Source organism: Condylura cristata, unplaced genomic scaffold (assembly GCF_000260355.1).
Source record: "Condylura cristata isolate star-nosed mole 26May11 unplaced genomic scaffold, ConCri1.0 scaffold00014, whole genome shotgun sequence".
Taxonomy (NCBI): domain Eukaryota; kingdom Metazoa; phylum Chordata; class Mammalia; order Eulipotyphla; family Talpidae; genus Condylura; species Condylura cristata.
Genome location: NW_004567115.1, coordinates 39,113,816 through 39,130,745, shown reverse-complemented (window position 1 = coordinate 39,130,745; position 16,930 = coordinate 39,113,816). Strand labels below are relative to the sequence as shown.

The 16,930-nt window shown below is 44.4% G+C and overlaps 1 protein-coding gene across 3 annotated transcripts in view; it reads right to left on the bottom strand.

The window, feature by feature from the left end:
* IRF2 (interferon regulatory factor 2) overlaps positions 1 to 16,930 on the bottom strand; it is an 80,581-nt gene that overhangs the window by 10,582 nt on the left and 53,069 nt on the right. For all 3 annotated transcript variants that reach the window (XM_004682377.1, XM_012725005.1, XM_012725006.1), the window contains exon 6: positions 10,607 to 10,724. In XM_004682377.1, the coding sequence (XP_004682434.1) occupies positions 10,607 to 10,724 (118 nt within the window). The remainder of the gene's footprint in view (positions 1 to 10,606; positions 10,725 to 16,930) is intronic.

Below are 16,930 nucleotides of genomic sequence, written 5' to 3'. Positions count from 1 at the left end.
TGGATATGGACATTAATAACAATCTCCACATTTTGTTCAGTTTTGCTTTTTTACTTGTACTCCTTTGTGAGTGTGTTAATATGTGTGTATTTAATTCTATACACTTTGATCACATATGCAGTTTCCTGTACCTGCCACCACAGTCAAATGCATCACAGATCAGTTCCATCACTGTAAGCATCTCCTACGTAATTCACTTACAACCATAATGAGTCTCCTTCAGTCACCATCCCTTGCCTCTAATCCCTGGCATCCACTAAGTTGGTCCCTATTTCTATAATTTTGCCATTTCTAGGGTATTTCATAAACAAACTCACAGAGTAACCTTTTGAAATTATCTTTTTTTTCTCAGCATAATTCTCTGGAGAGTCACCCAAGCTCATGTGTGCCTCAATAACTGATTCTTTTTTGTTGCTGAGTAATATTCCACAATATGATTGTATCACCGTCTGTTTAACTTTACCCACCGAAGAACTTCTGGGTTGGTTCCATTCTTTGCCTGTTACAAATAAAACTGCTACGAACATTCATGTGCAGATTTTGAATGAGTGTAAGTTTCCATGTCTCTGGGATCCATGCCCAAGAGTGTACTTGCTGGATCATATGCTAATTGTATGTTTCATTTTACAAGAAACTGCCAAACTGCTGTTCCGGAGCAGGGATCCCATTTTACATTCCCACCAACAAGGTATAAATAACCTAATGTATGCGCATTCTCATCAGCCTGTGCTTCTGCATCTTTTCAAGTTAGCCATTCTGATAGGTGTGTAGTGATAGCTCATTGTGGCTTTAATTTGAATACCCCTAAGGCACTGTTCTACTTTTAAATGGAGATGACTTTATACTTCTGTTGGTAATTGGCTGGGTGATGTGTCCCTGAAAATTAGCACCCAAAAACAGATGGAATAACAATGTTTGCCCAAGGTTCTCAAAGCACTTTGCTATCACAATCAATGTTTTACTTAAGCTGTGTATGCTATTTTAACATTTCAGCCCATGAGAATGAGAGAATATAATTACCCAGTTGCAAATGAAGAAACTCAGGCCCAGAGAAGTTGAACAACTTCTCCAAAGTCACACAGTTTGGGTTATGTGCTGAACTCTGTGTTCCTGATATTTTCTCACCCATCCGTAGACTATTCAGGTTAGGCAAGCCACATCCCAGTCTCCTTGAGAAGTGAGCCATAAATGCTCAAAGTATTGTAGTTGCTGAAGTATTTTTGTTTCCAAGTGGGTTTCCGTTTTAATTCCTTTAGGAGTGGGGGTTGGTGTTGACATGACTAGCATGAGGTAGGAAACGATAGCCTGATTTCTACTTAGGGAAAGTTCTTGAAAAGAATAAGAATTCACCAATTGTCTAAGAAAATAAGGAAAAGAGGCTGGGAAAGGAGATTTGGGATATGATAACAAGAGTCCCCAAACCCACAGCACACAGAATGAAAGGGAGATTGCATGCTGTTTAGGTTTTCCTGGGAAAGATAAAATTAAAGAAAGGAAAGCAGACTATATATGGCAGTCAGACTCCCAACTACCTATTTTATCCTTTGGACTGTCCAATTTGAGTACGAGAGCATCAATTATGTAACTCACCAGACACAAACTGAGTGACAACACTGTTGGCGCTCGATTCTCCGGTCTCTTCTCCCAAGTAAAATAGAACATCAGGAGGGGTCCTCCCTGGTGGTGCAGTGGGTTAAAGAACAGCACCATGAAGCTATTGCAGCCACTGCAGCACAAATGCGATCCCCCACCAGGGGGTGACCCACATGGTGTGGCAGACCTCTCCTCACCTGCCTGCTGTTTCACTCAGCAGTGTATTTCAGTAGATCTGCCTGTTCTGCTCCCCACTCTGTCTCTGGTGGGACCTATTACTCCCTGTAACTCTGGTCTGTACCCCAGTTCTGTATGTATGAATAATAAATATTAAAAAAAAAAAACACCACCAGGAAAATAAGATACACCTTGTCCTATCTCAGGTAAAATAGCTGAAGAAGGTGGAAACCAAATGGGGGTTTGTGAGGGTGTGTGCGTCTGAGTGTGTGTGTGTGTGTTTGAGGAAGGGTGGGTGTAGTAATATTTTGCATTCTAAGGCAATAAGATCATAAAAATTTTACTTATATCAAAGTCTCTTGAATTTCCACTACTCGAGTATTCATTTCTCTTTTGCACGGTCATTCCAAAGACGGCAAGCAAGCTGGCCAGGAGCATAAACAACCGCTACAACTCAAGCATCTCCCTAACCATGTACCTTTGTTGTGACCAGGAATTCTCTCCCTCACTGATTTTCATCACAAAGCCCAACTCAGTACTTCACTGCAAAGATCTAATGAGCATTTTACTTTGTACAAGAGGCGTGAAGTACGAGGCAGGGCAGCGAAAGACCAACCTCATCAAGAACCTAGTTTATTAGAAGGGCGAACTTAGGCCAGTGAAAGAAAGAAAAAGAAGGCAGGGAGAGGCCACATGATGAGACTTCAGGAAGTAGAATTTTGTTTCCACTGGGAGGAATCAAGGACTTCAACTAGGCAGTGATAGCAGAGAGGGGACTCTGAGGGCTGAGGGCTGAGTGAACACGGAGCAATGTTGAGAATGCCTCATCCTGACCACCCCGGGAAGACTTCTCTTTCCGGAGTGCCTCTCATCCACTGTCCCTCTCCCTCAACCCAAACTAACTCACATGACCTTTTGGTATTTCTTGACATTCTGGCTTTCACTGCAAGTTAGTACTATGGAATCTTACTTAACTTTTTGTCTCCCAACCAAATGGTGGCTCCCAAGAGAGCTGAGAACCTGCTTAAGAACTTTCTGTGTCAAGTCAGAGCACAGGCCTGAGGCTCTGCCAGAGCTGCTCCGTGAATCTCTATTGAGTAAGTAAGTGAATGAACAGACCACGATTTAGTGACGGGAGCCAGGGTCTCGTAGGGGTTCATGACGACTTGAAATCACACATATGACATTTTCTAGAAAATGTCAAAACTGGCCCTTCCTGGTGGTGCAGTGGGTTAAAGCGCAGTACTGCAAGCTAGCAGCAGCTGCTTCAGTGCCAGTTCAATCCTGGCCCCGGAGGTGACCCACACGCTGCGGCAGACCTCTCCTGTCTCGCCCGCTGCTCCCCTCAGCAATGTACTTTGTCAGTCTGCCTGTTCTGCTCCCCACTCTGTCTCTGGTGAATCCTCTCACTGCCCCTGCACCTCTGGCCTATACCCCAGTTCTGTATGCATGAATAAACAAATCTTTTTTTAAAAAAGAAAATGTCAAAAATTTTTTCAGGTAGGCATTATGAGACCCAGATGATGTGAAGAAGTCCATCAGCTGCAGTGGCCAGCACGCCATGTCTTAAGTGTGGTGGTTACACAACTGGATGGAATTCATAGATCTGAACACCTGTATTTCATTTCCTGCATTTGATTTAAGACAAAAAAAAAAAAGTAGCTAAGTTGTATAGACAGTTCATAGGATCAAACTTTCTCTAAGGAGTGTGTTCCCTTATGCCTGGAAGTGGAGAGACCACTTCTTTCTATCTGAGAGCACTATGGACATGTTGCAATTTATAAGTTAAAAGTTAGAAAAAATTAAAAAAAAATTATTAACCCCCAAGTTCCGGTTGGAAAAAAAAAAAAGTTAGAAAGAAAGAGAGGGAAATCCCAGCAGCAAATAAAGTCAGAAGTGCTAGTCCCTAGGTATAGAGTATTGGGATGAATAAGTAACAACAAAACCTAAGATTTCCTGAACATTTAGCTTTGTCTCCCCACCCCCTACCTGCCATATGCACAACCCCACCTGTAAGCATGAGGAAAAGAATCATGGAGGTTCAGTAACTAATTCAAAATCTGACCGCCAGTAAGTTCAGAATCAGATTCCAGTTCCATTTTATCTGAACCCAAAGCCCAAACTGTTCTGCAATGTGATGTTCCTACAGAAAGAGTTCATGAAGCCCAGACAGAGGACTGTTGGCTGTTTCTAAGCTCCTTTTAGGATAAAAACTCCCAAATCTCACCTTACTGAGATTCTGGATTCATAGCTATCAGTGAAATGGCTTTTTAAATGTTCTTTGTGGGGGGCCAGGGAAATTCTCCAATGGTGAGAGGAGCTAGAAGCCCACGATGCATCTCCAGCACAAGGTCAGCACAGCAGGAAAAGAGTCACCCACAGGAATGTAATTTTATCTGGACCTAGTTGCTGAGAGCTACAACAATATTATTCATGGCTCACTACTGACGAACTGGTCTAATGCCTTAAAAGGTCATTCTTACTTTATTTATAATTGTTGACTTAATGTAGGGCTCCATCTGTGACCAGCACCCCCATGCTGCAGAGGAAACTCTTAAAAGCAGAAACTATGAGAAGTGACCCCACTATTTTAGTTATTTTAAGAAGCTGAAACACAGAGAGGTGGGGGAAATGGCAAAGGTCATCCAGACAGCAACACAGTCAAGTAGTCAGCAGGGCATATAAAAATCAAACCAGCAGCATGGTACCATGGAGAGAAATAGCGTTTTGACTTATTTGTAAGTTTGAGGTTTGAGGCTTTTAATACCAGCCTTGACCACCCAGCACAGATGGGGGCTACTTTTATTAATCAAATATGTTTTCAAATGATTTTGATAATACCATCAGATATTGTTATTTTACCACCTTCCACCCACACAGTGATTCTTTGCAAACACTCATTTGATCCTCCCAGTAAGCCTATGAGTAACTCTGAGCAATAACTCAGTGTTATTGCTTCCATATCACAGACGAGGAAACTGAGTCCCAGAGAGGTTAGAGAGTTTGCCCAGGAGTGTCTGCTAAATCAAAAATGCAGAACTAGGACTCAAATGCAAGTCTAACTTCCAATCTTTGTTTCATTAAAAAAAAAAAAACAAACAGGGCCAGCCCCTCCCTGGTGGCGCAGCAAGTTAAAGCACAGCATTGGCCCTCCCTGGTGGCGCAGCGGGTTAAAGCACAGCACTGAGAATCTAAAAGCCGCTTCCGCATGAGTTCGATTCCCGCCTGCCCCGGAGGAGACCACATGGCGTGGCAGACCTCTCCTGGCCCGCCCGCTGCTCCCCTCAGCAGTGTACTTCGTTGATCTGCCTGTTCTGTTCCCCACTCTGTCTCTGGTGAAGCCTCTCACCGCCCCTGAGCCTCTGGCCTGTACCCCAGTTCTGTATGCACAAATAAATAAATCTTTAAAAAAAAAAAAAAAAAAAAGCACAGCACTAAGAAGCTAAAGCCACTTCAGCATGTTCGATCCCCACCCCGGAGGTGACCCACATGGTGCATCAGACCTCTCCTGGCCCGCCCGCTGCTCCCCTCAGCAGTTACTTTGTCGATCTGCCGGTTCTGCTCCCAACACTGCCTCTGGTGAATCCTCTCGCCACCCCTGCACCTCTGGCCTATACCCCAGTTCTGTATGCATAAATAAATAAATCTTTAAAAAAAAAAAAAAAAACAAGGCCATGGTTTGATCTAGGGCCCTGAGAGCAGGGTGAGGGGGTCACTTGGGCAGTGGTAATTTCAGAGGAGGGAGGGAGTTCTGCCCTTGCTGGGGCCTGACTGTGCCCAGCTCGACAGTAGGGTGTTGGATGAAGCAAGAGTATGATTGGTGCACTGGATACACTTCACCCCCATGAGAAAACAGCATCACATGCTACTAGAAAAGCGAGCAAATATTGTGTCCCAATAAAGATCCAGTTGTTTGCATCAATATGGCTCAAAGGTCTGGAAGCAGAAACCCAGGTCAAGCGGCTGCGGCTGGCATCTGTCATGACCCAGGTTTTGCCAATAGTCGTTGTCCCACTGTGCTGTGTTCACAGGGCCTTCCCAGCAGCTCTGTAGTAACAAGACTCACTACCACCTCACTCTGCACACCTAGAGGTCACAAATGAGGATAAAGGTGAAGGGCAGGGGCAGGCTGCGAAGTTCTCTGGGGGCAACATGCGACTTGAGTATCTGTCCTGGAGCCATGGTGACATGGGGAGATGGCAATCAACAGAAATCAGTGTGTGGAGAAGAGATGGGGAGGGGGCAGAGTGGAAACAGGGTTTAGGGGTGAATGAAGGTGCCTGGGAGTCATATCAGAAACAGAAAGGAGGAGAAACATGACCAGGAAGAGAGGAGGACTTCGTAGTTATCTATAAATGAGATGGGATAGCAAGGAAGAGGAGGAAGGAAAATAGGTACAGCCCCATAACAAAATGGCGGGCTTCTTGGGGACATAAAAACTATGCGAGGTTGAAGAAACAACACTCAGACTGCATTGCCCAGGGCTCCTGCTGCGCATGGAGACCGAGTCTGGCCTATGACCCGACTTTCCACGAGGCAGACAGCTGAAGACAAACAAGTTGTATTGTTCGTTCTGTGTCCTGGGAGATGGGGACATCTTGGTTCACACCCCACGTGGAGGCACCTACTGCCGAGGATTATCCATGGGTCCAGATTCAACTGGGTCTTATCTCTGGCCCCATTTTCAAGAGGAGAACCCTCCCTACAGGACATTCTACACTGAGTGAGGAGACCCTTCCTGCTTCCTCTAAAAGGAGGCCCACCCACCAAACATCCGCCTCCCCCCCACCTCCCAAACAACATTTATCTTGTAGGCAGGATTTTTCACAACTTAAGCACCAGGGGTAAGTGGCAAAAAGAACAGGGAACGAAAGAACTGGAGAAGAGTGAAGACGCAGGTTACAGTCGGGCCACCCTCAAATCACTATGAATTCTGGTGCCAGAGGTCAAGCTCAAACCAAGCGGTTCCCATGGGGATGTCAAAGTTGGTCCTGAAGTTGTGAATCTATTCTCCTGCTACCTCACTCCTTCCCATTCATAGCGAATGCTTATGGCGTTTGGCTTAAAAAGCTACCCGAGGCTTACTTCAGATAAAGGCAGTCAAATTTGGAAGCAATTACAAAAAAGAAAAACCCCATAAGGCTCATTTTCGGCAGCCAAAATTAAGACAAAATCAAAAGTGCATTATTTTCTAATTGTTCTATGTCTAGTCCCTGAGACGGGCTTGACTAGCTCAGGGGCAATGAATAGGCTCTCTTGTCTCATGGCAATCTTTGTTTTATTAAAGGGTGGAGTTACCTTTTATCAAGAAACACAATGAGGTTATAAAGCACTGCCTGGGCTAGCCAGACAGAATGTCCGCACCTGCAAACTTTTTTACACTGGCCCGGAGACCATTTCAATACGGCTCAGCAAAAACACTGCTAACCTGGGCAGGGTGCCAGCAAAGTATTGTCAGGACAATTCAACATGTTGGTTTCTTCCGCTTCCTAAAAACAGAAGTCACCACACACAACAAATAATTCAATGCTAAAGAAAAGTAAAAACAAAAAGGACTCTCCCACCCCCATCCCCCAAGGGAAAGCAGGGGCAGGTTTCTGGGGGGCACTGCCTGAAGAGAAGATGGCCCACGCCGCACTCCTCCCTGGAAGCTAGCTAAGTCTCAAAGTCTATTCAGCTGTCAGGACAAGACGAGGCCAGGGCACAGCCCGCCAACTGCAAGCACGCTTGTGTGTCTTCCTGCTTGGAGCTGTAGCAAGAACAAGAAAAGTGAAACAGCAACAGGCCAGCAAGAGCGCATCTGTCAGGGCAAGGGTGTATTTCCTGCCACACTAACCTCCTGCATTCTCTTCCCGAGTAGCAGCCCTGTCAGGGGTAAAAATGCACTGGCTTCCACTAGATGAAGTTAGTCTATTGCCCTAGCTAAATAGGCTATAGACAACTGGGGGGTGGGGGGGGGCGGACCCCATCATGTTAAGTACTCATTTCAGCTGCCAATTTTAATCTTATAAGCAGATGCTTTTGAAAGTGGAACAAAAACACCTTGACGCGTTCATCTTGAAGCCTATGTACAAGACTGAGTGAAATCTGGGTTTAGAAACAAATGAAATGAAAGCAAGACAGGGTGTCATATCTAAATAGGCATTTCTACAAGGTAAAGAGCAAACAAAAGAGAATCTCCCAATTCCACAGTGCGTTGGAATACAAATCCCGTGTTTTTTGTCTCTATCCACAAATCACACAGACCGTGATGGCTAATTAATGGTCACATGCGAGAGTGCAGACAGAAGCTGTGAAATCTGGGGTTATTGTTAGCGGGATCACAAACTACCCATTTCTTTAAAATACTTCTATGGATCCACTTCATGTATAATGCCATACTTTCATAAGGTTACCAATTAATTATAAAGAGAGTCATGCTCATTTTATCGCCACCCATTATTATTTTATTAGGAAGTCAAGGCACCTCAGGGTTCATCTTTGCCCCAGAAGTAAGAACTCATTAAACTCATAGGGAACTCACATAGCACAAATCCTATCAGAGCTAAAGAATAACACCCTCCCCCCAGACAGACAGAATTTGCATACTGAAGATTTAACTAAAATGTTAAAAAAAAAAAAAGCAAAACAAAGAAAATTCTGGTACAATTCTGGCTTTTGTTTGGCATTCTATCTGAGGCTGAATTCACCTTATATAGGGAAGGGAGTGCCAGAAACCAAGCGATTCACTCAAAATAAGCTGAATCTTACAAGAAGGTGCTTGAAGTTTTGCCCAGACCTTCCTGTTTTAAAAGCCTCAATGGGCATAGCTTCCCAGGGCTGCCTGCTGAGAAGAGGAAGATAAATAACATACCAGGAGGGCGGGAAGCAGCTGGGGTGGGGGGTAGGGGGGGAAATGGGGCCCAGGAGGAAAGAGGGCAGGGCTGCTGGTCTGATAAGCCACCTCACCCCAGAGCTGCAGTTTCCTCATAGGGAAGTGAGAAGAGCAACGCTGCTCGCTTAGACCCTCTCAGCTCAAAATCGACTGTGAGGCCAACTGCCAGGATGTGAGCAGTGAGGAAGCCATCGCTGCCCTGAGGTACAGCATTCAGGGAACAGACGCCTCGCTCTCCCTTCAAATGCTTTCTGCAAAAGAATCTCAACGTTCAAGAGTGGCCACGGCATGACTCTCCTTCCAAAACTCCACACCAGGGAAGCAGGGGACGGACGGGGTGACCAACACTGGCCTCCTGTGGAGACGCCAAGTGTCCAGACAAGTCTCCTGCTTTACAGTTCTGCTTCTAACCAGCACCACAGCCTGTTTACAAATGCAGCCTGGGAGGACAAATACACCCTGTTAGCCTCTGGGGCTGGAGCTGCAATACAAGGGAGCCCTGGGCCTCTACTCTGACAGAGACACCCCCTCCCCTTCATTCAGGGCACCCCAGCAGGCCTTTATGTGGAAGTAATTCACACTTTTCACCCTCCTGCCTAAAAGCCTCCCAGGGGGTGGTGTTTACATTGTATGTGTATGTAAAACATCTGTGTGCTTTATTGTGTGTTTTACTTCAACTTAAAAAAAAAGTTTTTGAAACCTACCCTACAGCAATTTTGAAGAAAACTCAACCTTCTTCCCAGGGTCTGCAAGGCCCCCACCCCCAGGGCCCTGCCTTGCCTCCCTTGACCCAACCTGTCTCTCCCCACTCTGTGCTTAGCCACACGGGGCTGTTCAGTTTTGCTTTGGTTTGGTTTGTTTTTTTTCCTCTACTCAGGTTATTTTTGGTGAGGTGGTATTGGTTTACAGCACTCTGAAAGTTTTAGGGATATAGGTTCACACCTCTTCAGATGTGTGTTATCATAGCACGACAGTCAGCCTCAGCCACAGTGCACCAGGCCTTCTCCTCCTCTCCAGCATCCACAGCCAACAGTTCTATGGCCTGCGGCTTCAGGGGCACACAGCTCCCCTGAGAGGCTTCAATTCTAGAGCTGTTTCCATTGTTTACCTTCACGGCATTTATCACCAAGGGCAAGTCTGCCGTAATCCACAGATTTTTTTGCGTTCTGTCCATGAAACTGGAATTGGGCCTGCCACATGCCCCGATCCACCCCGGGCTTCTAACACTGAGTCTAGTATACAGTAGGTGCTCAAAATTCTTTGTGGAATCAAGGTGAGCCCTTTGGCAACATGGCACTGTGCCTGTTCTTCACCTATACAATCTATGCAACATGTCTGCAATAAGCAGGTGCTGAGAATGCATGAGAATCCCTTTGCTTCTTGCTTCCCCAGTTGAATAAGTAAAGACTTTTGTCCACGTCACCAATTATAGAGAGACTGGGGACCAGGAATCATTAGCCACTAGGAGGAGAAAACCATTTCATCTACTTGGACTCTTGCTCACTTTTTTTTTGGGGGGGGGGGCCACAGAAGAACTGGGTGTAGGTCAGAGGTGTAGGGGGGGAAAGAGGCTACACCAGAGACAGAGTGGTGAGCAGAACAGGTGGATCTACTGAAATACACTGTTAATGGGAGCAGCAGGCAAGATAGGAGAGGTCTGCCACATTGGGTCAGCTCCTGGCTGGGAACTGAACTCAGGCCATAGCAGTGATAGCACTGGACCAACCCCAAGCCACCAGGGAGGTGTCTCAACCTTCCTTTCTTGAGGTTGATCCATCTCAGTTTCTTTGATCCTCAAGAGCCTTCATTTTTAGCCCTGAAATCTGGAGGCTGAAATTTGCCTTTTGGGATGGTTCCAAGACCTCCTCCCACTGACTAAGTTATTTCAAGCCACATTGTACAAACTGTAGACCCCACAGGGCTGCTCGTGTATATAAAAAATGAGATGTCAAAACAGTTTACCTATGATGTTCACCGTACTATCCACTTCATTTTTTATAGCTGAATTCAGGACCGCATACTCAGGAGAAAGATCACTTACTCCATTACTAAGCCCCAAAGATGACTCAACTGGTTCTTGCTAGGAAGAAGAAAAGAAAAAAGAATTGAGAACACTTCCTTTTCCCTCCCTTTTCTTAGCTTAAACTCTCCCCTCTATCTCCTTTCTTTAATGATAGGGTCACGCGCTTGTCCCAAATGTCTTCCCTTCTTCTCTAAGTCAGCCTGGAGTTACAGAAGTACGTTTTTGCACAGTGTAAGTGGTCTCTTTTGTTTTCCTTCAAGGAAATGATAGCAGCATGTCTGGCTTGCCTTTCTGGAAGCTGACACCTGTGAACAACAGCTTTGGGGTTAAACATTGCTGCATGACTATGTCAAGTACCAAGTCTTGACACAGATTCGAAGTCTTCTGTGAGGAGGGAGTGTTCCGAAGGGTCAAACCCTAGCTTTCTCTCTGAGGGAGGAATCACACTACCTCATTCACAATAATTTCTGAAGAAAAACTCTGCCTCAACCACTGGCCCGGGAACAGAAATCTAGAGGAAGGGTGATGACGTCTCCTCACACATGGCCTGCCTATCACTCTGGCCACCTGATGATCCCATCTTGAGAGGGAGCTGTCCCCCAACCTACACCTCCCAGCCAGATAACCCCAATCCATAGCTTCACATAAATGTCTGAACATCCCATCTGGCCCAAGAGGCTACCCGTTCTAACTAAAGAAACACGGAGGATAAACTCCTTCCCCGCAGAACAGTTCTAAATCCTGCTTGATTTAAGTGTACCTCCAATGCCCCTAAAATATCTCTGAAGTGCTAACCTACTCTGGGGTGGGGGCTGCCAGTTCTGGGGTACATATTGACCATCAGCATTCTGATGAAAAGAGCCTTTCCTCAAAGTAAAACAGCACTTGTGCTTATGGCAGCAAATGAGGACAACTCCTATGGGAAACCAACATGGAGAAGAGACTGGAGGGGCAGAGGGAACACAGGACTTAGTAGAAGATGAGTGAGGCACTGAAAGTTCCAGAGCAGTGGACGTCAGCACTATTCTTACCAGCGTATGTATGTGCCTACTTGGAGTCAATGATGACCCTTTCCCCCAGATCTCATAGATGTCATGCAGGAAAGGGGGGCACTATCTCCTTCCTCATGACCCCACCTGGCAAAATCCCACCACAAAAAAACATGACTTTAAAGACATCATTTCCAGTATCACTCAGCTCTAAAAATCACACAAGCATGGCTGACGAGAGCCACCCTCCTTCTGTAACACCCTGAATTCCCCTCTTCCACAAGTTTGTCCCTTTGGGGGAAACTTCACTCCTCTGTGACCCAGGTCACCATCTTTTCCCCCTTCGGAGCTGAACTTGCAAACAAGCATCTGCCTTCCCACCTTCCCCTTCAAGGCACCTGCAGTCCAGCTTCCATCCCACTGGCCAAGTGGAACTCCTAGTTTTTAAGGAGGGGGTGAGAGAGGGAGGAATGGAGAATGGGGTAACAGCAGCCCAGATTTGGGGTCAAAGCCTGTCTCCTCCACCTCTTGCTAGTTGTAGAACTTTATTGAACCTTCTTAAGCCTCTCTGAAACTGTGGACAGCTGTAAGCTGAAGGCAAAGAATATGAACCGCATCTCCGGCACAATGTGAAGATTAAATGAGATAAATATGCACCTGGGAATTCATAAATGCTTACTATTAACTTAGGTCGCCAATACACTCTGCTGGCCCAAGTCCAATGACCTTTTCTCAGTGAAAGGTCCCATCCTCTCAACCATAGTCTCACAACCAAGAGGAAAGCTGCCCTTCCTCATGGCTGTAGTTCTCAGCCTTTTACTGATGGTCTCTCCCAGTCATGTCCCACTTTTTCACTATTCCACTTCCCTTTACTCAGTTTCCCCGAAAGGAACTAATTAGAGAATGTGAAGGAACTAATTAGAGCATTTGAAAGACAACAACATTTTTTACGAGTTTCTTTTGTGGTTCTAAAATCACTGTTGCTCATTGTACATCTGCATTTCTTACAGATTTAACAAGGTAGATTTGCATAGATTTGAAACCTATTTTATTCTTATTTTTCAGTGGAGGATCTGGAAGTGTCTCACACGTTTGACTAGAGGTGAGTGATACTTTTAGCACTTTACACTTGAGAAAACTATGACTCAGATACTAAACTAACTCTCCAGTGCCTCCTGAACATACCACTGTTAGCCTAGGAGATATAAGAATCAAACCCAGTCTGGTCAGCAACATGGCTCAACTCTAGGGGCTTCTTGTCTTAACCAGCCTTTATCTCCTGCAAGATTCCAGCAGAGATGAGGTAGAACTTTGGCAACACCATGTGCCCTCCCGCCAGTACCTCGTGTCCTGAGCTGCTTCTACAATGGAGCAGTGTTTCTACTGATGGAAACCAAGTTAGTCCATTTTGAACACTGTTAGTCCTCCCATTCCTGCTTCAAAATTAACCTGTCGGTTTCAAAGTCTTCACTGAAAGAACTATCTCACTGGTACCATCACCCCGGAAGGGAAATGTAAGTTATATGGTGAAAGGCAGCCCTGCCTTCCTGAGAGTTCTCCATCCACACTGCAGAACAATAAAGATCACCCAAATTCTGGAAATGAGTAGAACAGGAATATCTAAATCCAAACATCATATATATCTGTCATGTATAAAATTTCTTTATGTGTGGTTAGTTATACATTATTTATCCACACACTGCATAGTGCTTATAATGTATCTTAGAAATTATAATTATATATTATATTTATAACATATTTACAGTGTGTGTTATAATTATATATTATCATATAATGTATATATTAAAAGCAAAGAACCCAAAGAAAAGGGGTGCTCAGTTTTTAAAGTATATGTTACATATGTACAATTGGAATGTTAAAATAGAACACATTATCAACATGCTATAATTATGCACATTCTAATACAGGTTATATATATTAATATATATATATATATATATATATATATATATATATATATATATATATATATATAAAGCAAGGAGCCCAAGTTAAGAAAAGGGGTGAAGAGTTCTCTCTGTGACAGCTGTACAGGGGACTTCCAGCTTATGAAAGGCCTTTGCCCAGAGTCTCCTGGTCCCCTGGAGACCATCCCACCCCGTCCCAACACTGCCACCCTGTCATTCCATAACCTGAGCATCCTCTTTCTGTTCCCTTTCTTATTTTAGATATAGGTTCTCCTATAAATCAAACAGTCTTGTTTTTTTATCCTAAACCAAAAAAATAAGACAAGACTGTGCCTGGGTTTATTCTACTCCTTGGCACATTAACTCTGCCAAATATTTATGCTCAAAAACCCTTTTGTCAAGGTTGAACCCAAGGTTTGATCTACAGTTTAAGAATTTTAGGCAAAAGCAAACTAGCACCATAGAGAGTTCAGGGGTAGGGCAGCTTTCTCCAGACCTTTAAAACAAACCCTGGTGGGTCTCAAAGCTACTCTCTCAGGAGAGGAAAAGTGGGATGGGGGGGGGGGTGTTGATGACTTAGAAGACAGCAGAGGGCCTCCAGTGGCCAAGGGTCACTCATTCCTCTGCTTCAAGCTCACTCTGACATAGCCCTTGTCTAGATGTCCTCACCCCAGACCAATTACAATAGCAGTCCAATCATTTCCCATCTCAGTCAAGCCCCCACTGGCCGAAATCTCCTAATTCATCTATGCAAATCCAGTCTCCTCAAGGACAAATTTAAGGGTGTCCTTAGACATCTCTGCCAATAATTCATAAAAGCAGCCCAAGAAACTGAACCTGGGAGGGAGAACATTCCCCCACCAAGGTCACCACAGTCTGCTCTGGACCAGGCGAATTCCCAGCCTTTCCTCCATTGTCTTTTCTATCGCAACATCAGTGCTTTGATCTGGAAGCACTTTATACTTTCACAGCATGTATATTTCAACAGCAAACAATCCTATGAGGCAGGAAGTCGTCAATGTTAACCCACCCAACCTACATCTCTTTGTTTCCTCATACAAACTCCTGCTTTAACTCAGCCATTTTCCTGACTCATTCAGTGAAGAACAAACAGCAATTTGAATCTCCAGGCCATCGTCTGTGGTAACTGGTGCTGGGAAATGACCACATTAACCCGATCTGTTCCCAGATTCCAAAAGGCTGAGAGTCACTGTGTATGGTGATTGAGCACAGGGCCTACACACTGTGTGTGGTGAGGGAGCACAGGGCCTACACACTGTGTGTGGTGAGGGAGCACAGAGCCAACCTGGGTCCCAGTCCTAGCTCCAGAAAGCAGTGTCACCTTGGGGAAATGCCTCCACCACTTTGTTCCTCCACTTCCTTATGTGCAAAAGGGAGATAACCTATCAGCACAGGGAGAACTAAATGAGATAGTAATCAGAGCCCAAACCTTATTATCAGGACTCCAAAAGAGCAGCTACCAAACCTGTCTTTCCTCTCTTAAAACTGAGTAACTTTTATTCTTACATTATTGTTCATTTGGGGCCATTATTTGATTTCTCCCCTTAGGCATTGTCCTCAAGTTCTCCCACCAACATAGCATCCCATCTGTGAATCATCTCCCTCATCCCTTGTGCTCGTCCCTCTTCCTCTGCTGCTGAATGCCTCAGATCTCTATGGTCAGCTCTCTGTCTTAACCACTTTCATGGAATGACTTTGGGCTGGAGAGAATTTTTGGAAACCCACAATGCATCACATTGCTCCCTTCTGTGTTACCTATTCTTCTTTTTTAGATAGCTAGTTACCTCCACAGAGGGTGCTCAGGTCAAGTAAAACACAAGCCACTAAGTATGCAGGACATACTCACAGAGAGAATGACAGAGAACACCAGGGCAGTATTTCTTTTGTCTCTATGACATGACCAATGTGCCTTGGGTCTCGGAGACTTAGAGAAACAATAATATTAGCTTTGGGAACATACAGCATGGCGATAAACTGCCTCCAGAAACATTCTGACACTTTGCTGGCTTGTGCTAAATATCGTTTGCTCATAAAAAGTTCAATTCAATTTGAAATGAATAATGATTGAGGAGAGCCTATTTCTTCATCAAGTTTTCATATGCCATTACTAAACATAAGATCCATTTTCTAAGTGGAATAAATCTACCTGGGCTATCCAGTAGGATAACTGCACAGGAAATATGAACTCAGAGCTTAGGTGTTTTGACATACAATAAGAAGTAATGTCTTACTAGCTCAGTAGAGATAAGGCCCTTTGACCATCCAATTCCAGTCAACCTGGAGAGTTAACTTTGGAAAGATTCTAAAGAAGAATTAACTAAACACTTTGGTGGTAGAAATCATAAGCCTGGGGAGTCCACTGGCCTTGCCAATATTCTACTGCTGCAGAAAAGGACTTAAATTTAAAGGTTAGGTTGTGTTTATTTCTGATGAGTCATTTGCCTTCTCCGAAGAACAATGTCCCTTTGAGGGACAAGTTTCAGGTATTAATCATAACTTCCTTACTGAAGAATTTCACAATGTACACTTTGCTGAGATGGAACTTGACCTACATAGTTGCACCTAACACGAAGCCTCTGACTTGCAAGCTTCTCTGGGTCAATATGGCCACGTTTCCCCCAGGGCTGTACCCTACACAGTTTGCTCAACTGCCACTGTTGATGTGACCAGAGGTCCTTTCCTTACACCACTACCATCAATTCTAAGATGCGCACATCCTCACACCTCCACCTCCCTTAGGTAGCACCTGCCTTCCAGTTAAGTTCGTGTCACAGCTTCCTTGCAAGTAGTTTCTCTTGCTCGAGATACATAAAATAACAGTGCATCTTCTATTCATTAGGATCTGATACTTGTCTGCGCACAGCTTGTTGGATGACAAACACCTGTAACTCCATTCTTACTCCTCTACTACTTGGACAATAAAATTGAAACTACACGCTAACGTGAACCCTCACTTCCATCCACATTTTATATTTATTTTTGCATCAACTGTTCAACTAACAAAAATTCATGCACTATCTGGTGAGCAAACACTTCTCGATTATCTGCTCTCTACCAAGCCCTGAGGCAGAGACTGTGAAAATGATAATAGGATAAAAATCAGTTAAAGTTGTATTCTTCAAAATCACATATTTGTGGGGAAGCTTTGCTTCTCTGACTACTTATCAACATTATTCAAATATAGGTCATAAAAAAAAAATCCCAACTGTGGGAACCCAATACAACTAATAACTAGGTTTTTCAGTTGGGGGGCGGGTAAATGATGTAAGGGAAAACTACAGATTAAAAAAAATAATAATAAGATACCTATTCAAAAACTATCCTA